Source organism: Anthonomus grandis, chromosome 8 (assembly GCF_022605725.1).
Source record: "Anthonomus grandis grandis chromosome 8, icAntGran1.3, whole genome shotgun sequence".
Classification (NCBI taxonomy): domain Eukaryota; kingdom Metazoa; phylum Arthropoda; class Insecta; order Coleoptera; family Curculionidae; genus Anthonomus; species Anthonomus grandis.
Window position 1 is genome coordinate 33905424 of NC_065553.1, and position 25603 is coordinate 33931026.

Consider the following 25603-nt stretch of genomic DNA (forward strand, 5'->3'; position numbering starts at 1 on the left):
CTGATGCAAGCCGAGATGGTTACGCTGGTATTTTGACACAAAAAAAAGATAATTTGGAACACCCTGTAGCATTTTTCAGCAAACAAACAACCCATACCGAAAAAAACTACCATTCTTTTGAGCTGGAACTATTAGCAATAGTCAAAACTTTGGAAAAATTTAGATACTATTTAACAGGGCACGTTTTTACAATTTTTACTGACTGTAACGCGGTTAAAAACGCTTGGAGCAAACAGAGAATCGTACCTCGAATTGCTCGCTGGATATTAACATTGCAGGATTTTTCTTTCAATATATTACATAGACCGGTAACACAAATGCAGCACGTAGATGCATTAAGTCGCAATTTTACTGAAAGTGATAACAGACAAATAGAGAACATTTTAGTTATTTCTGAAAACGACTTTTTAAGAGCAGCTCAAGATTTAGATGATAGTATTAAAGATATTAAGAACACACTACTAAGCGGTGACGTAGATAATAATAAAGATATATTTAATAATTATGACTTGCGTGGTAATAAAGTTTTTAAATTAACCCCATTTGGACGAAGATGGGTAGTACCAAAAAGTTGTCGTTGGCAAATTGTCAAAGCTAATCATGACGATATTTTGGTCATTTTGGTTTTGATAAAACTATTGAGAGAATGAAAAAATTCTATTGGTTCCCAAAGATGAATAGGTTTGTAAAAAAATATATAAGTGCATGTTTACAATGTTTATATCATAAAGACTCAAGTGGAAAAAAACCTGGAAAAAAATCTTCACTCAATTCCCAAGTATGCGAGACCTCACCACACAGTTCATCTAGACCACCTAGGCCCATTTGTTGAAAGTAAAAATGGAAATAAATACTTATTAGTGGCAGTTGATGGATTTTCAAAATACACATATTGCCAACCAGTCCCTGATACGTCTTCGAAACATGTAGTTGGAAAATTGGAAGAAATTTTTTTAATTATTGGAAATCCCAAACGGATTATTACTGATGCGGGTACTGCTTTCACTTCAAGAGAATTTAAAGAATATTGCGATAGAAAAGGCATTAAGCTGTTCACAATAGCTGTTGGACTTCCTCGAGGTAATGGTCAAGTAGAACGCATGAATAATACCATACTGGAGGCTCTGGCTACATCAACTGCTAATACAACGAGAGACGACTGGGACAGCAAAATACTACAAATTCAACAAGGAATAAATAACACGAAACACCGCATAACTCAACACTCACCCACAGAGCTACTACTCGGTTATCCACTTAAAACTGACACTGACATTTACAATGTATTGGAACAAGAGATTATAGACGTTACAAAGATCCGGAAGCAAGCGGCCAAAAATCTCGAAGAAAAAACGAGTCAGGCAAAACTTATCGTTTAATGAACATCGAACACCACCAAAATTTTATTCAGTGGGAGATATCGTACTCACAAAAGTAACAAGCTTTCCGGCAAACAATGAAAGTAAAAAGTTACTTCCCAAATATAGAGGCCCTTTCAAAGTCATCGAGGTTTTACCTAACGACCGCTATCGAGTAAAGGAGGATATTCACTCAGAACCATCCAGTAGACCTTACACTGCTGTGGTTGGATTAGAGCAAATGAAGCCTTTTACTCTTCAGGAAAAATAATGTTGCAGGTAGGCAAAGATACTACTACTCTCTCTCTCCAAATAGTGACACTTGAAACAGTGAAGATCGTTAACATGTTTGGCAAAATAGGAGCCCTCTTAGGTAAAACAGTCGCCCTCTTTGGCAAAATAGTAGCCCTCTTAGGCAAAACAGTCGCCGTCTTTGACAAAATAGTAGCCCTTTTAGGCAAAACAGTCGCCCTCTTTGGCAAAATAGTAGCCCTCTTAGGCAAAACAGTCGCCCTCTTTGGTAAAATAGTAGCCCTCTTAGGCAATGCAGTTGCTCTCTTTAACAAAATAGTCGCCCTCTCTAGCAAAATAGGAATCGTCTTAGGCGAAACAGCAGATCTCTCAAGCAAAATAGTAGCGCTCTTAGGCGAAACAGCCGCTCTCTTCGGGAAAATAGTAGCCCTCCCAGGCAAAATAGTAACTCTCTTAATCAGATTAGATTAAAAAAAAAAAAAATGTTTTAATTCCAGGTACTCTGTATCTTTCGAGGACGAAAGAAGATCAGGGTGGCCGTGACGTACTACCCTTCCTAACCCACCTCTGAAACTTAAAATATTCAACGACATGACTCACCTGATCGGATGTTTTTGGAATAACTCAGGCGACCGTCACATTCTTTAATATATTTCGCAGGGCGAGATAACAAAAGGGAAGAGATATGTTGGTTCGACTCGAAGTGATAAGACTTGCATAAATTAAGAATTATTATTTATTCAAAGTTATTGTTTGGGATATTTGTAAATATAATTGTTATTGGGAGATTGTGACTTTATTCCTACATCGCTTAAACCACAGATATAACTAGCTAACGCAACAGATAAATACTCCAATAGTAAAAATGCGGGCCCAGAAATGTCAGCCGGCTTTTTGAGCGGGCTGACCATCGATGAATTACGCAGCCCTTGTTGTCGAGTTTAGGTGAAGCAGACCGCAGTCAGCCGAGTAAAAGTTTAAATAAATAGGGCACTTTTTGGGACTTAAAGGTAGTTTGACTTTGCCGTTGTGGTTAAGTGTTTTGCGCTGATCGAATGAGTTTCTTATTTGTGTTAATGCATTGTTTCTTAATATTTAAGACTTTTATTATTTACCAAATTCCATGTTTTTATTCCATTCCATGTTTTCTATTAAAACATTATATTAAAATGATGGAGACTCTTCTAAAAAAACGACCTGGTGGTTCTAGATGTGAATATTTTAATTGTCGAAATTCACGAAGAAACTCTTCAATTAGAATGTTTAGGTTTCCAGTGAAAATAAAGAATTTATGCGATAAATGGATAATAAATTCTGGTAAGTAAATTTTATAATTACTCCCGACATTACTTTATTAAGTTCTTTTTTGCACTAAAATAAAGATATACCATAAGTTAAAGAAGATATACCATTCCAGAATTATTATGACATGCACGTCAATAGTTGACAGATTATTATTTAAAATACTATAAATATAGTGGTGGCATGGATAAGCACGTTAACGCATCTGTCAATATACGATCAAATAACCATATAAAAATAGCTTTGATGCTGTTTTATTTTGTTTTGTTTGAAAACCTCTTCCAAAATCTATTGAACCACTTTTTGGCAATTACTTAATTTTTTTAGTAGCAACCAAATAAGAACAAAGACTTTTTAAAAGCAGCAATTCTGTCCCAATATTTTGATATATTTTTTCTCAAAAATCGGTCTAGAACTACCGTCCCAATACAAAACTCTAATTTAGCAAATTTTGCAATACTAAATAAATTAAAAAAAAGGTAATTAGGTTAAAAGGTAAAAAAGGTAATAAGATTTGAAGATCTTGTTTTCACGCGACGATTCGTGTTTTGGCCACTACAATCAAATTCATATTGGCCCCATATTTATTTTTTGCATTTTTAAAACTGCTTTAATAATTTAACGTTATTTTTTTCTCAATATTAGCAATGGAACAAAAAATGGAAAACAATAAAAAAAGCAAAAAGTTATCTTTTACTTGTCTTTTGGCTACCTTGAATCCCAAAAGTAAACAAATAATTTACTTTAATAATATTAGGATTTATAAATACAAAAATATTTTTTCTTTGCTTTATATAGGAAACGCTAAATTAACTACATTTTCCGAAGAAACCCTACGCAATAAATACCTTTGTATGGATCACTTCACGAGTGAGGACTTTCGTAGATCCAAGCAGTTTTACCTGAAAAAAGATGCCGTTCCCAGAAACTATGCTCTTAATGAAACCAGTCCTTTTGCTACTGACTGCCCAGATAGTCTAAAAGTGTTAACTCCAAAAAGAACATATGCAGAACTGGAAACATCACTACTCGATTTTAGTCCAAAAAGTTCTTCAACAAAACGAAGAAAACATAATAACAGTGTAGAATCCGAGTTTGTCGGCAATTTATGTTCGTTACCAGACAAAATTGTGACTCCAAGAAAATTAAAATTAAAAAGAAAAATTACATGTGTTACTAAAAAGAATAAGAATTTTAAAAAAATAATTTTTAGATTACACAGAAAAATATAAAAATCCAAACTTGCAATGTCGTCGCCCTTACCGCTTTTAAGTTTGTTATCTCCAGTGGCAAAAACTTTTGTTGAAATGCAATTAAGAGGTAAGAAACGTGTGGTTTGGAATCAAAAAGAAAGAGAATTTTGTTTATGTTTTTATTATAAATCTCCGTCTGCTTATTTATTTCTAAAAAAAGGCATCATCTTACCAGCTATTTCAACAATTCAAAAGTGGATCGCGAAAAATGATTTTAAAACAGGCATTGATGAAGATATTCAGGTTTTTTTACAGCAAAAGGCCCAGGCAATGACAACAAATGAAAAAAAATGTCTTGTAGCATTTGATGAAATAAGTTTGAAAGAAAATTTGGGATTTAATAAAAAATTACATTTAATAGAGGGGTTTGAGGACTTGGGTCCTTTTGGTAGGACTCAAAATAAAGCCAACCATGCTCTCGTTTTTTCCATGAGAGGAATATATTCTTCCTGGAAATTTCCACTAGGATATTTTTTTTCAAAAAATACAGTCTGTAAAGAAAACTTAAAAAATATTATTTTGTACGTTCTAACTGTTCTAGACAAAATGAGCTTTTTACCACTGGCCACGGTTTGTGACCAGGGTACCAATAATAGAGGCGCAATGAAACTGTTGGGTGTTACGGCAGAAAAGCCTTACTTTTATTTAAAAGAAAAAAAGATCATTTCTTTATATGATGTCCCTCATCTTTTCAAAAGCGTCAGGAATAACTGGCAGTCTTCAATAAGGTTTGAACTTTTAAATGAAAGTATCTGCTTTGATGTTATTAAAAAAATATACGAAATTGATAAAGCATCTCAATCAGCCAGAATGCTTCCAAAAATAACAGATAAGCATATAAATCCTGATGCCTTTGAAAAGATGTCCTGCAAATTAGCACTACAATTATTCTCAAATACTATGGCTGCAGCTGTAAAGACATCCGTTCAAAAATCTATAGTTGATGAAAAAATTGATACTAATACCTCAAATTTTATAACCATCATGAACAATTTATTTGATGCTCTTAATAGCAAACGATTATTACTAAAAATCCTTATAACTGTGGTGTGAGTTTGAAAAACTCATTAGTTATAGATGTTTTGCAAAAAGGTAAACAGGTTTTTGAATCCATAATAAAAGTTAGCGAGGTTTTAAATAAAAAAACACAATTAAAAGAAATATCCAAAAGTAAGCCACCATGTTTTAAAGGGTTAGTTCAAACTATAAATGCCATAGAAATCCTTTATGCAGACCAAAAAAAAGAAAATAATAATTTTTTATTAACTAACAGATTAAACCAAGATTTTTTGGAAAATTTCTTTTCCTTAGCTCGAGAAAGCGGTGGTTGGAATCTTAACCCAACGGCCAGATCTTTTGGATTATTTTTTAGAATTAAAAGTGTAACAGATTTACTAACTCCTTCAAAATTATCCAATTGTGAGAATGATGTCGACAAACAATTAATTTTAAATAATATCCCTAAAAAAGAGGCACACCAAACGACATCGAAAAATAATATTGAAATTTTAGATTCCGAAAAAATTAATGACATTCCAACAGTTAAAAGCAAAGAGCCCATTATCAAACACCATGCTTTGGAAGAGTGTGCAAATTCATATTATGCCGGATACTTAGTTAAGAAAGTTTTGGAAAAATTTAATTCCAAAAATTGTGCCTCTATTTTAAAATCTGATTCTTATTTAACCGATCCATCCCAAATATTTATACTAAATAAGAATTACGGTGGCCACGAAAACAACTATCTGATAAGTCCTTCTGCAGATGTTACCAATGTTGTAGAAAAATGTATGTACATTTTTGCAAACGAGTTTGAAAAAATTAAGCATCAGGAATTTGTGGGTACCAAAATAAAAAACAAAATTTTAACTAAAAATATGAAGTGGTTGGGACCATCTGATCATAATTGTTACGAGCATAAGGTATTTTTGTTAACAAAACTTGTATATACTAATTTATATAAATTTTGTAAATGGAACCGAAAAAATTTGCACAATAAAACCCAAAAAATTAAAAATTTAAAACAAAAATAATAAATAAAAAACAACAAATTATACAGCGCATTTCAGGTTAAAGGCACAAACTCAAACGGCAACTATTAGGTCTTGCAAAAAGAAAAAAAAATTACATTAACCTAGGCTCAGAGATGGTTCGATTTAAATGGTTCGATTTTTTTACAGGGGTGTTAAAAGGGAAAACAATTTTAATTGGACAAAAAAAACGATACACTGATTTTTTTTCTAATTAAAAATTATTTCCGTAATCTCCAGTTATTTTCTAACAAAAATTACATTCTGGCTTTATTCTGCCAGCCAAACTGTTTTTGACTAGTTAATTTGTGTAATATTATACTTTCTTTAGTATAATATTACACAAATCTTGTTTATTTTTAAAGTTATTATTCGATTTTTAGTTTTAAGTTAAAACCTTAATATATTTTTGATTATCTTTACACTATAATTTTGCAAGGGTTTTAAGTGTAGTTCTTAGCTTTAAAAATATTTTCGTAACGCATGCCAAAGTAATAGTAAACAAAATATTAGCTACTAGTACTAGTAGGTTAATAAATATAGAACAAAATTCGCTTTCTTTGATTTAGCATATCGTCCTTACGTCTTTACTTAATATAAAATGATCACTTACTTAAATTTTGAACACTTACTAAACCACCATGCTAAAAGATTTATTGTGCCTCTTCTGTTATTTTGCCCATAAGTTTCTATTAAATAGGTAGTAATTTATAGTTTTGTATGTATTATAATGTGCTTTTATATACCTCCTATTCTAAGAAACTATACACGATATATAATTTTGTTTTTCTTTTGTAAATACTCCATGTACTTTATTGAAATATATACAAATGTTTTTTACACAGGCTTTTTGTATTAATTGCGGATTTATTATAACATACGGCAACGCTGCGCCGCATTTCAGTATATTTTATTAGGCGCTCGAGTCTCGGTCAGGTGCGACCGTCGATTTTACGGGGGACAAGCTTTGCTATTCGAATATTTATCTGTTGCGTTAGCTAGTTATATCTGTGCTTAAACGCTCAGACTACAGTATGCGTTTTTTACCTCTACTTTGTTTTTTGGCTTCACTATCGGACCCCGTAGATTCATTTCGTTGTTCAAATATTTCATTGCCCGTTTCAGATAGTACATACTCCGACCCAGAATCTTGAAATGGATCTTTATCACTATTTTCTGAACCTAAAAACAAAAATTAAATAATATTTATTTTTTGTTTTTTAATTTTCAGAAACTACGGAGAATAATTTTAAAAAACGACTTTTCTGTTGAAATTATTATGAATTGTTATTGTTTCAAAAAACCATTTTGCAAGAACTTAATTGGGCAATCCAAACCACATGACTTTTTCAGCTATTCAATATAACGGTGATGGTCAAACATTGAAATCGATCCGCATTTACTGACGAAAGTCAACACATTTTCTTATATCGCAGGTATTTTTAAATAATTTAACAATTTGTACCCTTTGTATGATAAAAAACCGCCAAAATAAAAATTGCAATTCTCAATATTCATAAATAATTGCAATTAAACATGTAAACAACACACTCTTTGACCATTGCAGTCACATTGAATTTTGACTTTGACAGGTTGTTGGATTGCCTAATTTGAAAATTGTTAAAACCTAACCTCAAAAATATATCCAGTTAAATCGTAACAAATAATATAACGTAAAATGTATACAAAATACTTACCGACAAAAACAGATGAATAACAAGCCATAATCACATCAAGTTACTTCTTTTTAAGTTTATACTATAAAGAAAACAGTCTATTTTCACTTTTACGCTGACGCATGAGATTTTTTTTTACAACAAAATAATAATGCGACAGTGGCCTAACCCACAGACTACAGGGTTAGGCCAGTATTGCACTCAGTTATACGACTAATCAGGAAATGCAACAAGTAACTATAGTGCTGCCATCTATTATTAAAGAGAGAAAGGTGGCTTGGGCCACTGTTGCCTTAAAGATCGCGCTATATGGAACATAAATGAGCATAAAACGCAAAATGTCAATTTTGTGGGTTAGGCCACTGTTGCGCTGATAGACTCAATTATAGATTGTTGCAACATCACTCACTTCTTACTAACTACTAACAGAGGTGCTTATACTTTAATCGCAATGGGTTAATCAATGTATTAAAAACCATAACATTTTAAACCTATTGTATCAACACACGACGATCGAACTCATAACTAGCGACAATAATACAGGTAGTTTTAACTGTGTTTAGAGTTTAGAGTATAAGGGTTCTTACGGACCTTTCTAGGTCACTAAAGGTGTAAAGAGAAAGAGACAGAGAGAGAAAAACCCGTCTTGGGTAATAGGGATAACTCCCGCGAGCAACGTCTTACTGCGATCGCGACTCTACTCACACACTACTTCTCGACGACAGTGCTTCAACTTGACTGTGACAGTAACTCAACTCGACTGTATACTGCAATTCTTGGACCAGTTTTAGCCATCAAAAGTCTGGAGAGAGAGAGACCCATATTAGGGTTTAAACAGTAAAGGGAATACGGGTAACGCATGGGCCAACCTGACTTCTATAATAACTGAGATCGACTGTATAACAAATTTGACCGTGGTACTTTTTTTACTTAGTGGATGTAAATATTGCTTAATAAGTAATAATCTTTAATCAACAAGGGATGAGAAAATGGGCTTAAGACCTAAGAGCCTGACAGTTTCATGGCAATTTATGGGTTTTATTTGTTGGTTTTAAAAGTTTGAATCGTTTAAAAATAACCACTTTAAATTCATAATTTTCTGACCTGTGGCAACCTTCTAGGATCGATGGTGTGCTTAAAATTGTGAACATAAGCCAAATAATAATAGATACACCTCGATTACAGAAAAGGGTGTTGTTGGGTTATTTCCCAACATGAACTAGCAGATAGTTTGTTTTGTTTTTTGTTTATGAACTCTATGTATTTCATTAGTAAGTTTCTAATACTTTTTGAACAGCGTTGTCTTTTTTGTATTTATGTTTGAACAAAGGCTATTAATTCTTGCCCATTTTAAGGAAATGGATTTTTTCCTAATTTGTTATTTAAATCTATGTCTTTATTTCAGTGCCTGAGGAAGCTGGAATTAAACCGGCGAAACGTCGCACTAAACTAATAGTGTTTTATTCCTACTTCTAAGTGCCAACGAATCCTACCATTTGCAAAGAAGTTAATTTAAGGAGACGAAACTTACAATTATAATAGTAATATTTTATAAGCAGAAGTATACTTTTGTTCATTCTCGTACACTGACGTACGTTCTTTAACTTTTAACAGACGTTGTGGAGTCCCAGGGACTTCCAGAACTATATTAACATGTATTCATCTTCAGCCTTTTATCCTAGCACGGCGCGCTTTTTAGTACCCTCCTACTAGGGCCTCAGCAACATCATGTTAGCGCGACAAAATTGTCAGTCACTTTTGAATCTGCGAACCGAGCGCGTCGTAGTTCTTGGGACCTCGCAATGTAGTTTTCGTGACTTTTTTGAGAAATGGCAACTCGTCGGAAAGTAGTGCAATCGGATGATCCCGAAAAGACTGTTCCGGCGTGGTATGATGAATTGGGCAGTGATTCTTCTGATCTGGAAGGAGATAGTATCGAAGATGGTTAATATGTTTTCAGTGCACATGAATCCGAAAGTGAAATGTCTGAGAAAGAAATCGATACATCTGCAGAAGTCGAGAATGTTGTGGACGAAATAGAAGAGGAGATGAAGGAGAACTTAGATCAGGAAAGGGATGAACATGCAAGAAAAAAATATTGTGGGAAAAATCGTTGGAAGTGGTCATCGGTTGAATCTACATGAAACGTCCGCACTCCCAGCCTTAACATTCTAAAGCTCCCTTCTATGCGTGGCATATTTGACGCTGATAATAACATAAAGCCAATTGATGCCTGAAAGAAAATTTTTAGCTAAGACATGTTAAAAGTTATGGTACATTACATTAACATAAAATTACAGGACTACAGACTAAAGGCAATGAGCACTGAATTTAGAGACACCAACGAAATTGAGATTAATGGATTCCTTGGTATCTTGCACTTGACATCTATATTCAAATCAAATAACGAAAGTATAGGAGCTATATTCGCCACAGATGGAACTGGAAGTGAAATATTCTGACTGGTTTTTTTAGCCCGTAGGTTTAAAGTGCTTCTAACATGTATTCGATTTGATACGCGCAACGAAAGAAAGGAGCGAACGAAAGTTGATTCAGCGGCTACAATATCAGAAATGTTGAAAAAATTCAACAAAAATTCATAGGCTGCTTATACTTTAGGTAGAAATGTTACGGTAGATTAAATGCTTGTGGGTTGTAGAGGTCACTGTCGTTTGAAAATGTACATACCCAGTAAACCTGAAAAATATGGAGTGAAGATGCAATGCTTAACTGATGCCAGAATTCATTATGTGTACAATACCTATATATATTGTGGTAAAGGTAGCGACACTTTAGAGCACTTGACTAATGAAGAGAAGAAGCTGGCTATGCCTACGCAAGCTTTTGTTTGCCTTTGCAAACCAATCTTTAGGACCTACAGCAATGTCACGGGCCACAACTGGTACAGTTCAATTGAACTAGTTCAATATTTCAATATACAAAATTCGTAAAGTACCTCCTGAATTACTTCCTTCCAGAACAAGAGAAGTACGGTCATGTCTCTATGGCTTTACCAAATCAATAACTTTATTATCGATCGTACCGAAGAAGGGCAAAGCTTTTGTTCTCCTTTTATCCATGCACCACACTAAAAATGTTGACCCAAATACAGGATTGCAGGAGATAAATGAATTTTACAATAACACAAAAACAGGTGTGGATGCCGTTGTCGAAAATTGTTATGTGATAGTCTATAGAATTGTCGATATGAGTGGATTGAATGCATATATGATTCATCAATCTCATAAAAAGAGTCATCAAGTGTTATCAAGTGTTATCAAGACTTGAATTTCTAAAACTGCTGGCTAAACAACTATATGTTCCTCTTCTTAGTCAAAGAGCTGCCAACCCTCGTCTACCAAGCCATTTGAGAGAGAGAGAGAGTATCAAAAAAGTAAAGGGATTTGCAGCTGAACCACAGAATGATGGAGAGCCAGAAGTTTTACCTAGTAACGCAAAAAAATACTGCTCACGTTACAACCCGAGATTACGGAGGAAGACTTCTTATTTATGCACAAAATCCAAAAAGCCAATCTTCCTGCAATGTTGTAGGAAAATATGTTAAATAAAAAAAATTTAAAAAAAAAAAAAAAAAATAAAGAATTATCTAATTATAATTAATTATTAACAATTTTATTACTTTAATATCACTTTAATTATATTTGGATTAAATGAAATTTGAATGGAGGGATGGGGAATAACAGGAAGGAAAAAGGAGAGTAAAGATATGTGGAGTGAGGGTTATAAAGTGGGTACAAGGGAACCAATGGAAGGAGGGAGGCTTACTATAAGCTATAGAGACAGCTCAGGGGATCTTCTCAAAGGGAAGCCGACTAGCACTAACCACTTTGGTAGAGTGGCGTGGATTCAACAAGAGATCAATAAAATATAAGCGCCACCTGTTTTATCCCAGATGGATAAGAAAATCCCGATGACCAAGAAAACAGGAAATTACTAAAAGCACTATAGGACCTATAAACCTGAAAGAAAATCTCACAAGGAAGAACAGGCAGTTTTAAGTGAATCTATATTAAAAGAAAAATTAATAATCAAACTTATTATTCTAAGAACAAGTTATGTTGCCCTTCCTAAATATAGTGTTTATATCAAAACTAAAATCTTGTATTATGTTGTTTGGGGCTAAAAGTTCGCATGAGTACTTTCGAAATAGGCCTATTTATCCAGTTTACAAGATCTATACGGTCTATTTCAATAAAATAACTAATATGTACCTAGTTATTATGAAACTATTCAAAACAATGGTGTGGTAGTAAAATCTAATGATGAGAGTGGTAACAATGTAATTTTGAGGTTAGTATTTAATCTAATATACTACAGTAAAGCTAATGAATGTTGACAGGACTTTGGTTTACTGGTTAGATTGTTTTACTGACTGCATGGTTCACTAAACGTCACAAACATTAATCAAACCTGGCTCCAAAAGGGCTGCATGATTGCGGTGGGGGACCTGGGTGGTCGGTTTAACAGTGAATGTCAATGTAGATGTTGTGGACGTTATTGGAGTAGATGAGTGGAGATTTCTACCTCTTATAATCGTGGATAAAGACCATACTGGGGGATGAAAAAAAGAGCCTGAAAGTGGAAGAATACCCAGATTGAGGAATCGCCAATAGAGTAAGTAGATATAAGCATTGATGGTTAAACTTAACGGTATGCGCGAGTCTACTTATATAAAATTACATGTGTAATATGTAGATTATCAGAAACCAAGATGCCAAATCAAAATATTAGGACTTACCAATGGAATTGGCCTTTTCTCGGGAACACAAAACTGGACACTTAAACAAAGAACCTTGAAAAACTTGGGATTTAACTACACCACTTATAATCCTGCACTATTGCAGTATGGCATTTAGTATCCACAAACTAAAATACCCAAAAGGTGAGTTTTCAACTTTTCATGGGAGTAAAATCGGCAAAAATACCAAGAAACAACCTTCTTCAAAGGCTTGTTCTTCAAGACTCCTAGAGGTCAAAGATTTTCGCGCCAGAAATGGTTTTAGTAGGGATATAGGAGAATGAGCTGGGATCTTATTGGCTAGGATATGACTCCTGACATTAGTGAAATCAAAACAATTAAAAAAAATGAATGTTATGATTAATAATTTGAATTAAGGGTCATAAGGGTTGAAAATTAGTGATATCAAAAATATAATTAATACTGAAATGATAACTGTTTATTTTATTAATTTTAGCACCAGAATAACTTAGAAATTGCCTCTTAAAGTTCTATAATCGAGCTATGCTTTCGCTAACATTTTAGATTCATTTTATTTTCTTATTCTTTATGTATCTGACGAAAATAAACTGTAACAAATATACCAACACTGCCTTGTTAATGTCGATGAGAGTGGATAAATAAAAAAAAATCACAAAAAATAATCCTTGCAGATTCAAGTTTTTTTTATGGAAAGCCCTTTTTACCCTAAAATAAAAAAAAATATAAAAGAGTGTTGCTAACTGTCATAATCTGTTGTCAAACAATTGTCTCAGAGAGCAATTGTTAGGAGTCCCAGCGAACCCACAACGTGGTTTGTGTCTCAAAATGTCACCACGTTAGTTAAGGGTTAAACTCATTGAGACCTGCTACTGAATTCATTAGATCATCAATGTGGGAAAATCATGTTTAAAATTTGGTAATTAGTACGTCCAACGGTTTGAAATACTCAGATTTAAATTGCTATACATGTTGTTCTTATTTATCTACAATATTACTATACTAACTAACTATATTATCTATATTTTGTCTCATCGCACAAAAATAGGACTATACATCAAGTAGCTTTCCTTCCGATTTGATTCCTTAAATCGGATTTTTGAGTCTGTGTCCTATTTTTGGAATCACCGCTTACGGACTTAGCTACTTTTAAAAGTTGGTGATATATTTCATGTGATTTCGATTTCGTCCCAATATTAAAGCATCCCAATATTAATTCCCATTTTGGTCCCAATATTAAAGCAGGTTCTAGTATCATTATTATTTTCTTGATCTTGGTTAAATCTTAGTTGTTTGATTTTCTTAGCAACATTATCTTAGTTGATGGTATTTTTTAAAGGTAAGTTATTCATTTTTTAAGTGGGGCATTACCAACAGCCTCGGTGACAAATTTAAAGACCTAATTTTCTTAATACTGATAAGAAATTAAAGTAGGATTAAACAATTTCGAACGGACGTTTGGCCTTCAAGTTTTAACATCCTTGGATTAAACCACAATTATTTGAATACTTTAAATGGAAATAACATGAAAAACTACACTAGGAGAATTATTTACAGTATATCATTTTCTTTAAAAAACTGAACTATACTCTTACTAATTTCCATACTATTTCAGCTGTCCTGTATAAGAATCCAGTCAGAAACAAACTGCACCACAAGCACGGATCTTAACCAATCATGCCTCTATCCCTCTTACTTTTCTTACTTCGGGGTGTTGATACTGATCGCTGCTTCTCTTCCTGCCTGCTTACCATATCTATGGAAGATGTTCCTTATGGTTGGTGTGACGGCGAGCCATTGCTGCGTCAACATTTTTGCTATTGGCAATACGTTGGATTGCGAGGAGGCTGGGTTAGGAATAAGCCAAGAAAATAGGTAAGTCCTCATGCTTAATATGGGCCCGGATGGATATTTACAAATGCTAGCGAGTGTTGAAATCGGTGAGGTTTTCCAAAAACAGTACATTTACAAATACTATCAGATTTGGACACCAGAGTGTTTAAGCCAGCGAAGTTTTATAGTGGCTATATATGCACAGATGCTAACGGAGACTGACACCAATTCAAAATACCTACCTGTGCGAAAAAATGGTATGTGATTGGGTAATAATTTAATGATTAAACGGACTTACCTAAGTGAGGTTTAATCCTAATCATATGAAGCCTCGTCGGAATAAATAAGTATAGTATAGTAGCTCCGCTTAGTGTCTATTTCACACAGTCTAAAAAATCTTTTTTCTCCCTCTCGGTTCCTATGCCCCGTCCCCGCAGAATCATACCTGTTTAAAGCTTGATACAACTGGTTTGGGAGGGAGTTAAGAGGGTGGTACCTTATTTATTCCGGCGAGGCTTCATATAATTAGGATTAAACCTCACTTAGGTAAGTTCGTTTAATCATTAAATTATATTTCAGCCTCGCCTTCATAAATAAGTATAGTGTAGTAGTTTAAAGTAAGTTGTAACAATATAAGAAAATTCTATATAAGTTAGTTCCAATAATACTTTTATTATGAGACCTTACTTCAAAAATATTCCAAGAAACTAAATTTATATACAAAATTTAACATAACTAATTAAGACCAAATTAACCTAAGTGTCTTAAACATAACATGTTTTCTTATCTACATATACATATATGTAGGTAAGCTCTAACCTAATTATATAAGAAAAGACTAGGCGAGATTAAAAACAGTTTTAGCAAAATCTGTATTATTTCTCATTCTCATAACTTAGTCCTTTTCTGGCGGCAGCCGAAGTGGAAGCATGTCTTGTGCTGTGTGCACTAAATGCGCTTTCATCTATTCCACTTTTTGCCAAAACCGTTTTTAACCATCTACTGATCGAAGTAGCTACATGGTGTGGTTTTTTGAAAGTTATAAGCAAACAATCAATTTTACCCCGAATGACTCTTGTATTTTCTATATACAATAATAAGGTTTTTGCTGGACAGATAATTATGTCAATTTCAAGGTAGGACAAGCAAGGGCTGTTTATTAGTCAGTCTAGAAGTTTTTATTCTTTTAGCAATATAGACTTCTAGTCTATCAGAATGTTTAACAATATATTTTAATTCTATGCTTGCTAGAGTTTGCACACGTTGACCCGTAGCAAGAGCCAGCAGCATTGCAGTTTTAAGGGTTAATTGTTCAAGGCTTAGATTGTCTACATAAGTATTTTTAATATAGTTGAGAACTAAACCTGGGTCCCAAGTATTATTATATTTGGGAAGAGAAGGTCGTAAACCACTAAATCCCCTAAACATTTTCTTTACTCTGAAATATTCACTAAGATTTGGGCCTAAAATTTGTGTTAGTGCGGCCCTGTACGAATTAAGGGAACTGAGTGAAGCCCCGTTATTAAACTGCACCGTGAAAAATTTAAGTACTGAAGGAACTGATGGGTTATAAACTTCAAGCTTCTCCTGTTTGCAATAATTCCACCATAGTTTAGTCCTATGTTATATTGTTTAATAGTACTATTGGTGACTGATGCTAGACATATCTCCATAGACTCAACTGGGACATTTCTCAACCGTAAAGCTTTGATGATACAATTCCTGCTGCCAGGGTTGTCGTCTTCCACAGGGGATGTGGTACCCTGTTGAATGATATTAAATTTTTGTCAGGACGAAAAATTATTGGTTCTCTGTCTAAAAGTGCTAGAAAAACTGGATACCATGGTTGAGATTTCCAGAGAGGTACCACCAAAATTCCCTTTGCCTTATTAAATATGATTTTATTTAATACTCTTAATATTAAGAAAAATGGAGGGAATGCGTAGAAATTTAGCTTTTCCCAATTTAATGTAAACGCATCTATTGCTATACTCTCTGGATCCCTTAATCATGAAACAAATTTTTGGCATTTTTTATTTGTCCTTGACGCAAACAGATCAATTTCAGGTTCACCCAATAAAAATTTTATCTTTTCAAAAACAGACTGATCCAAAGACCATTCAGTCTCGGTTGCCAAACTACGAGATTCGCGATCTGCCTCCCAATTGTCTGCTGATTTTATATACGATGCATACAAAAACAAATTTCTGCTCTCACACCATTGCCATATTAAGCGAGAAAGGTTGTTCAGTTTAGGAAATTGTACACTACCCATTTAATTGATATAAGCAAGAGCAGTGGTATTATCGACACGGCATAGTATGTTGCAATTCGATAAATTGGTGGCAAAACACTTAAGGCCAAAGAAAACAGCCAGCAGTTCTAAATAATTTATATGGTACTGTTTCTCAATTAATGACCAAAACCCATGTGATTTTTTGCTTGAACAGCTGATTCCCCAACCAGTGGGCGATGCGTCTGAAAATATTTCTAAAGCAAAAGAACCCATTTGAATAAAGTTGGTAGAATGTGCCAAATTTTTTAACCACCACTGGAAATCACTATTAAGCATCTCTGGAACTGCCATTGTAGCGGTATAGTTTTCATTTGAGCTGCGGAGTGCCAAGAATTTCTGTCGTTCAAAATTTTTTGTGTATAGCCATCCATATTTAACTCCAAAACAGATAGATGTTAATTTGCCTATAATTCTTGCAAAATCTCTTATGCTACATTTCTTAAGCAGTGAATATTTCCTAACTAAATCAAGAGTACTTAAAACTTTATTTTGGGGAGGGCGAATATACGATTCGATACATTTGTATCGAATCGTATATAAAACCTATAAGGACACTTTTCTCGTAGTTAGGCAAAAACCCTAATGAAACTAAAAGATCTAGAGTTACATTACGGTTGGTTAAACATTCTGCGTAAGTGTTACCACAAAGAAGAATGTCATCTAAAAAAATTACTGAAACAAATCCTTTACCCCTAAGAAAAGTGAAAACAGGTTTCATTAATTTAGTAAAGATATAAAGCGCTATATTAAAGCCGAATGGCATACAATTATATTCGTATATGACCCCATTGAATTTAAACCTTAAATATTTTCTACGGCTTTTATAAATAGAAATTAAAAAATATGCATCTCTAAGATCGATTTTACACATAAAGCAGTTGTTCCTGACTAAATTTTTTACGGTGCGATTATCTTCCATCTTAAAATGTTCGCAAATTATGTACTTATTTACATGTTTAAGGTTTAAAATCTTTTTAAATTTCTTAAATTATCTAATCGTATATACCTACATATTTATTTTTGAGACACCCTGTATAATAATATTCAAAATCTTAAGGGGTAAATTTAAAAGCAACCTTATACCAAAAAAACAATATTTATCAAAAGAATAAATAAAAATTTTATTAATTATAAAACAATAATAGGTATTACATTTTGTATTTCATAAAATCTTGTTATATAAAAGTTTTTTTACAAAAATGTGTTTTTCTGTTACCACCTAAAATCGGAAATTAGTAATAAATTATTAAAAATCATAACTTTACCTTTATAGTTGCATTAATACTTCCTTCATAAATGTGTCTCTCTTCCTGGTATCAACGGTGTTTTTTTCTAACTCGAATTACCAAGCTTGCAAAAAATTAAAATTTCTATTGCGTAAACGGCTGCTATCAAGAGTTTTGTTTCTTTTAGAACGATGACAAACAAAATCTTTGCGGAAGGCGATTTTGGTGACTTTTGGATATGTACGATTAACAATCCAATCTGTTTTGGTCTCCGTTGAATACTTCCGCAGCCAATTGTTACATGCCATTTCACAGTCGCCGGAAAATTTTGTTTTTAATTCAACACTAAACTAAAGTCAAACGTTAGAGGCGAGGCGTCAAAACAATGATCACCGCGTGATATGCGCTGACAGGCACAAATGCTCCATTGCTATTGGTCAAGTTGCCCACGAGATGGCCAACAGCGGGGTCTTCGATATTGGCTCTTTAAATCAGGGCCGCACTGGCCCTGCGGCAACATCCCGTGTATTTGCTGCAACACGCACTACGCGCTTATATCGATGTCCTTCTCTATCTTATTGTACGCTGCGGCGGATTCGTGGCGGATGCATTTTTCCGGGTAGCAGCGCGCAGATATCGTCGATATCGATAACGAATTTTATTGACGTTCGTCGTTCATATTATTTCACATTTTCGTCCTTGTGTATCTTATTGCCGTGGTCGGTCTTTTGAATTGTTCTTGCGTGTGGTGTTTAAGTATTGTTAATAAATTTATATTCATTATTTTTTGATTAAAAAAATTTTGTTAAACATTTAAAATGTCCAGTACGGAGTCTGAAGCAGAGTTGGGGCCATTGGGACCGCCAGAGAAGAGACTGAAAAAGGGCCATTTCAGTGCGGACACCAAACAACTTATTTTAAATGTTTTTAAAAGGGAAACAATAGATAATCCAGCAGTGGTTTTGTGTGACATTTATAACAAAGTGGCTGAGAGAACGGGGGTTGGAAGCAGAAGTAAACAGCGTATAGTGGCAGAATACAAAAAAGCCGGCGTAGTTTCAGAGCCAAAAAAACCAGGTAAAACTACCAACATATTTGAAAAGTTTTCGGATATGGAGAAAAATATAATCAGAAGAAAAGTCCATGGTTTTTTCTTCCAAAATGAACTACCGACTGTGGAAAAAGTTTTAAGGGTGGTAAATGAGGACAATGATTTACCTGATTTTAAAAGGACAACGTTTTTTAAAATTTTAAAGAAATTAAATTTTAAATATGCAAAAAGGGAAAGAAACAGTTTTCTAATGGACCGGGACGATATTAAATGTTGGAGAAGGGAGTATTTGATAAAAATAAAAGCGTATAGAAGGGAAAATCGCAAAATTTATTTTTTGGATGAAACGTGGTTGAATGCGGGACACACTAAATCCAAAGTGTGGACAGATACTGCAGTAACCTCTTCTCGCCAAGCCTTTCTTGAAGGTCTGTCTACAGGCTTAAAAAATCCTTCAGGTAAAAAACCTTTTGTATTTTATTTTTTTTTACATTTAAGTTAAATGATAAAAAATTATTTAACAATATATACTTACATTACTTGTATGTGATCCACGGAATACAAAGTAATGTTTGATTTGACCTTAGAGGGTGCATTTATTTAAAAAAAAAACTTTTTAAATGAACAATTATTTTTCCGATTTATGATTCATTCAGAAGAATTTATTATTTTTTGCTATTTTTGTCTTTAAATGAACTAATCAACAATTCCTATAACATTTAAAAGATATGACTCGAAATACCTTTAAAAAAAAACTAAAAAGTACAGAGACAAGTTCATGGTACCTATTTACCTTAACAAAAGTTTTTTTTTATTATGAAAATTTCATAAATAAATTATATGAGCAAAAAAAGTAATACGTTTTTAGGAAAAGGACAGAGGCTGATTATTTGTCACATCGGCAGTGAAGATGGATTTGTTCCTGGTGGTCTTTGGGTATTTCAATCAAAAAAAACTGGGGATTACCATGAAGAAATGGACGGTCCGTCTTTTGAAAAGTGGTTTGAGGGAGTACTTCTTAAGCTGGAGAAAAATGCCGTGGTCGTATTAGACAACGCTCCCTACCACTCCAGGAAGTTGGAGAAGGTGCCTACAACAGCCACCAAAAAGGGAGAAATCCAAGAGTGGCTTCGCTCAAAAAACTTGAGCTATGTGGAAAATAACGCGTGATGAACCCATAAATCGCATAACTTTATTATTTAAAAACGAATACCAAGAGAACTGTGTGTTTATCGTCGGCGTCTGGAGTTCTAAGAAATATTCTGCTCAAGGCCGGACTGGTTCGTCAAAACAAAACGTATTAAAAAGAGTTAGTTGAGTTGTCGATTAAAAGAAATAAACGTCGCGACGTCTCACGGCTCGGGCAAATAGACATTTTCCCGTGTATAGACTATTTAAAAGTTTAATTCCGTAATCTTATCAGTAGTTTTCAATTATAATTCAGAATTAGTCTGTAATAAAGTTTTTTATACGTATCCGGGAGTATTATTTGTGTTTAAACGTAAAGCGAATGTAGAATATTTACATTTTGGTGCCGAAACCCGGGAAAGCTTTTAGTGGACTTTTTCTCTTTTTTTTTAACGGATTGAAAACTATACTAACGTAACGGACTAACGTAATAAAAAAATGGAGGTTGCGATGAAAACGGCGTGTCGCGCTCAGCTCACGAGGGTTGTTAACGAAGCTAACGTAATTATTGATTCGGAACTATTTAATGTGAAAGACGCTCTTGTTCAAGTGGTCAAAATAAAATCGGCTCGAGAAAATTTAAAATCTGCTAACGAAAAGGCGAGTTCATTTATTAGTGAGGATCAAATGGACAATGAGTGTGTAAAAATTTTGGAATATGACGAAAAGGCTGTGGTAGCAATTGCAAGATTGGAACAATGTATAGCGGAAGTAAATAGTCAAGGAAATATGGCTTTGGGTGCTTCTGCTGAGAATATGGATAATGTGGGTCAACAAACGGGAGAATTACATCAACCTAAAATGTCGGTAAGACTTCCTAAATTAGAACTAATTAAATTTAGTGGAAATTATCACGAGTGGCCTGCTTTTTGGGAACAATTCGAGTCAGCTATTCACAGCAATTTACAATTGGATGATACTTCAAAATTTAGTTATTTAAAGTCAGTTCTATATGGAAATGCCTCCATAACGATACAGGGTCTAACGACTAGTAAAAATAGTTATAACGATGCCATTCAATTATTAAAAGATGAATATGGCAATAAGGAATGTATTATTGACAGCTATATTCAAAAATTGCTAGATATAAACCCTGTAAAAAATAGAACGGATATCTCAGCTCTAAGAAAACTCTATAACGTAACGTCAAAAATAATGAAATCCTTGCAACGTCTTGGAATTGAACCCGGTAGTTATGGCATGATGGTAAAATCTATAATTTTAAAAGCTCTACCCCTTTCTATGAGAATAGAATACAACAAAAAGCAAGCCACAACTGATATAGGGAATGATAACGAAGAAACTGCCTCTAGAAACTCAAATATGACTCATGAGAGTTCAGGAAGTAGTAGTGAGGCATCTTATGAGGATAAAGTGCTAAAACTGTTACAGTTTATAAAACTAGAGGTAGATTCTGTAGAACAAGCCAATATACTATCGGGTGAAAAGTCTAGCGGAAAATTTCAAAGTGCTGACTCTTTTAAAAGAAATCGCTTCAAGCCTAAAGAGAATAATGAGTTTACGGCCGCAGGACTTTTTACATCGGTAAAGGAACATTGTTTGTTTTGTAAATCAAAAGATCACATGACGACTAATTGTACGAATTCCGCGGTGACATTGGCAAAAAAGAAAGACATTTTAAAATCTAGTGGCAGGTGTTTTAGATGTACAAAGAGTAATCATTCTTCCAGGAACTGTAGAACGAATATTAGGTGTAATAAGTGCTCGCGTAAGCATGCTATGACCATGTGTGACCCGGACTTTATCAAAAATAATAGCGCAACTAATCGGTCTAGTAATAATAATGAACAATCTAACGAACGGGAAAGTGGAGCTACAGCTTTGTTTTCTAATAACGGACTAAGTAATGTATTGTTGCAGACCGCGTGTGCTCAGGTGTTGGACAGTGGACAATCTAAAACTTATATCAGACTTATTATTGATGGCGGAAGTCAGTTGACTTTTATTAAAGAGTGTGTCTCCAGACAATTGAATTTACCAATAGAAGGGACTCACAAACTGTCTATAATGTGTTTTGGTAAAAAAGAACTGGCGCCTGCGCGGTTGTGTAATCGAGTAAAGTTAACAATAAGAGGTGTAAACTCTAACGAAAACATAACGATTAACGCTATTGAAGTACCAGAAATCTGTTTTGATACACTTGCTGTTCCATCGTGTAACAATTCAATTATAAATGAATTTAGTAAGGAGCATAGTTTGGCTGATATTTGTCCAGATAACGCAGAGCAAGTTTTGCCTGGAATATCAGTATTAGTAGGAGCTGATTACTACTGGAAAATAGTCACTGGAGAAATTAAAAAGCTGTCAGAATATCAAACTGCGGTGAATACCTATTTAGGATGGACTATCCATGGCAGAAGCTGTGAATATGGATTTTCATTGAATGTGGCTAATATTTTCCAAGTGCAAACTGTGAATGATGATTTTGATCTAAAGAAATTTTGGGACCTGGAAGCTATTGGGATTAATGATACTAATGTAATGGACCATTCTACGAAAAGGTACATAGAAGAAAGTATACACTTTAACGAGAATCGGTATACTGTGGCACTACCTTGGAAAAGTAAAGATATAGTAGTGGAGTCAAACTTTAACGGGGCACTTTCGAGGGCTAAAAGTTTAACGTCAAAGCTTATTCGCATGGGAGGACTAGTAGAGTATGATAAGGCTGTGCGAGAATATTTTGAGAATGATTGCGCAGAAAGTGCTAATAGTGTTATTTCGCCTAAAGCCTACTATATGCCACACAGGCCGGTGTACAGATACGATAAAGATACCACAAGAATAAGGGTTGTATTTGATGCATCTGCCCATGCTCCAGGAATGCCATCTTTGAATGATCTTCTATCACCAGGTGAAAACTTGGTACCCTTGCTATTAAAAGTGCTAATTAATTTTAGAATTGGAAACGTTGCATTAATAGCTGATATTGAGAAAGCCTTTCTGCAAATTGAAATTAATGAGAATGATAGAGATGCATTAAGGTTTTTATGGTACGAAAGCTCAATTGAGGATAATGGAAGCTTACCAGAAATAGTTAGTTTTCGCATGAAAAGGGTGACTTTTGGTGTAACGAGCAGTCCCTTTATCTTGGCAGCTACTTTGACCAAACATTTGGATGAGCAGAATGAAGGTTTTAAAAAGATATGTGATATCATGTCAAGGTCATTTTACGTCGATGATTTGGTGGCTGCTGTAGACACGTCAGACGAGGCAAGTGAAGTTTATTTCAAAAGTCAAGAAATAATGAAGAAAGCTAGCATGAATCTAAGGAAATGGGCTACTAATAATGTGCATTTAAGAAGAACTCTTTTAATGGATAATGAAAAGGCCAGTAATCCTGTAAAGAAAGTTCTGGGAATACGGTGGTGTACTCTTACAGATCAGCTAAACATTGATGTTAATTCTATATTATCTACCGTCGAGAATCATACGGGGCAGCAAGGAATAACGAAGCGTAAGGTTCTACAGACAATTGCAAAAGTATATGATCCATTAGGATTATTAAGTCCATTTATAATAAGAGCAAAAATTTTAATGCAGCAAATATGGATTGAAAAGTACGACTGGGACTCCATTTTATCAAACGAATTGACCGAAGTTTGGATTAAGTGGGAAAATGAGTTATTGCAACTTAAAGAATACTGGATTCCAAGATGTGTTGTTGACTACTCAAAAGACCATACGGAATTGCACATATTTTCAGATGCTAGCCCCAAAGCATATGGGGCGGTGGCCTATCTTAAAGTAACAACTTCTAAAAAAAATAAAAGTTGTAATATTCTGGTAGCAAAAAATAGAGTGGCTCCACTTAACTTGAAGGGAGATAAAACCTTAACGATTCCCAAATTGGAGCTAACGGGTGCATTGTGTGCTGCTAGGTTGCAAGATTTTATACTAAAAGGTTTGTGCAAAAATATCGACGAAATTTTCCTATGGACAGACTCCAAGATTTCTATGCATTGGATTAAAGGAAAAAGTTCAAAATGGAAACCATATGTTGCCCATCGGGTAGCAGAGATCCAAAAATTAACAAAAGGTGAATGGAGACATTGCCCAGGTGTTGAAAATCCTGCAGATTTGTTATCAAGAGGGATTAACGTGAAAGCATTTGTAGAATCGAAACTTTGGCTTCACGGACCTGAATGGTTATTGAAAGACAAAGAGTTTTGGCCAAATGATGGGATAACGGAGCCTGAGCAGCATGGTATTTTTTCGGCATTTGCAGTTCAAGTTGAAGTAAACGGAATTAGCGGAGAGCCCTTATTTCCATTTGACAAGTTCAGTAATTTTGATAAAATACTTAGAATAACGGCTTATGTAAGAAGATTTATAGCAAGGTCACGAAATCTTCACGAGACATTATTTGATTCAATAAAGGTTAAAGCTGAAGAACTGATCCAAAGTGAATTTTATTGGATTAAGGTTATACAGGCTCAGTATTTCAAAGCGGAAATTAGTGCTTTATCAAAAGGTCACATTATAGAGAGGCAATCGAGCATTCTCAGTCTTAATCCATTTTTGGATGATCAAGGGGTTTTAAGATTGGGAAGTAGATTACAGGAGGCAGCCTTACCTTATGACACGAAATATCCGATTATTTTGCCTAAAAAATCTATCTTAACGACGCATGTAATATTAAGGATTCATGGTGCAGTAAGGCATGGCGGGGTTAATATTACCTTAACTAATGTTAGGAAAAAATATTGGATTATCCAAGGAAGGCAACGGATTAAGGCTATAATAAAGACTTGTATCGTATGTAAAAGGTTAAGAGGAAAACCGGCAAGTGAACCCTTTGCACCGTTGCCTAGAAGTAGATTAGATGCTGTTGCGCCTTTTAAAGTGACAGGGGTAGATTTTGCGGGACCATTGTATGTCATAAACGAAAATGGGAGATTAAAAGTCTATATTATGTTGTTAACTTGTGCTGTTATTAGGGCGATACACCTGGAATTGGTTCCGGATCTGACAACAGAGAGTTGTATCAGAGCTCTTCGAAGATTTATTTCGAGAAGGGGAGTGCCCGACATTATATATTCCGATAATGCTAAGACATTTAAACGAGCTGCTTTGGAGTTAAACGAGCTTACAAAAATTTTGTGGCAAAACGAAGTTCAAGGATTAGCTGCCCAGCAAAGAATTAAATGGCGATTTATTGTGGAACGAGCGTCATGGTGGGGTGGCTTCTGGGAGAGGCTTGTGAAGTCAGTTAAAGATGCATTAAAACTGTCGCTTGGAAAACGGACTATTGGGTTTGATGAGTTGCAAACAGTTTTGACTGAAGTTGAAGCTACTATTAATTCAAGACCACTAACATACATTGGTAATGAGCCAGATGATTTGTTAATTCTAACGCCAGGCCATTTTTTGCTGGGA

The 25603-nt window shown here is 34.3% G+C and overlaps 1 protein-coding gene and 1 long non-coding RNA gene across 2 annotated transcripts in view; one reads left to right on the forward strand and one right to left on the reverse strand.

Annotated features, from left to right (window-relative positions):
* The window catches only part of LOC126739042 (adenylate cyclase type 3), a 1002544-nt gene that overhangs the window by 869229 nt on the left and 107712 nt on the right, over window positions 1–25603 (forward strand). Inside the window, exon 15 of the mRNA XM_050444560.1 lies at window positions 14225–14484. Within this exon, the coding sequence (XP_050300517.1) occupies window positions 14225–14484 (260 nt within the window). The remainder of the gene's footprint in view (window positions 1–14224; window positions 14485–25603) is intronic.
* Window positions 17835–18320, reverse strand: LOC126739069 (uncharacterized). The gene is made up of 2 exons (XR_007661536.1): window positions 18024–18320; window positions 17835–17957 (listed from the first exon to the last, which is right to left on the reverse strand). It is a non-coding gene; the product is annotated as an uncharacterized LOC126739069 (long non-coding RNA).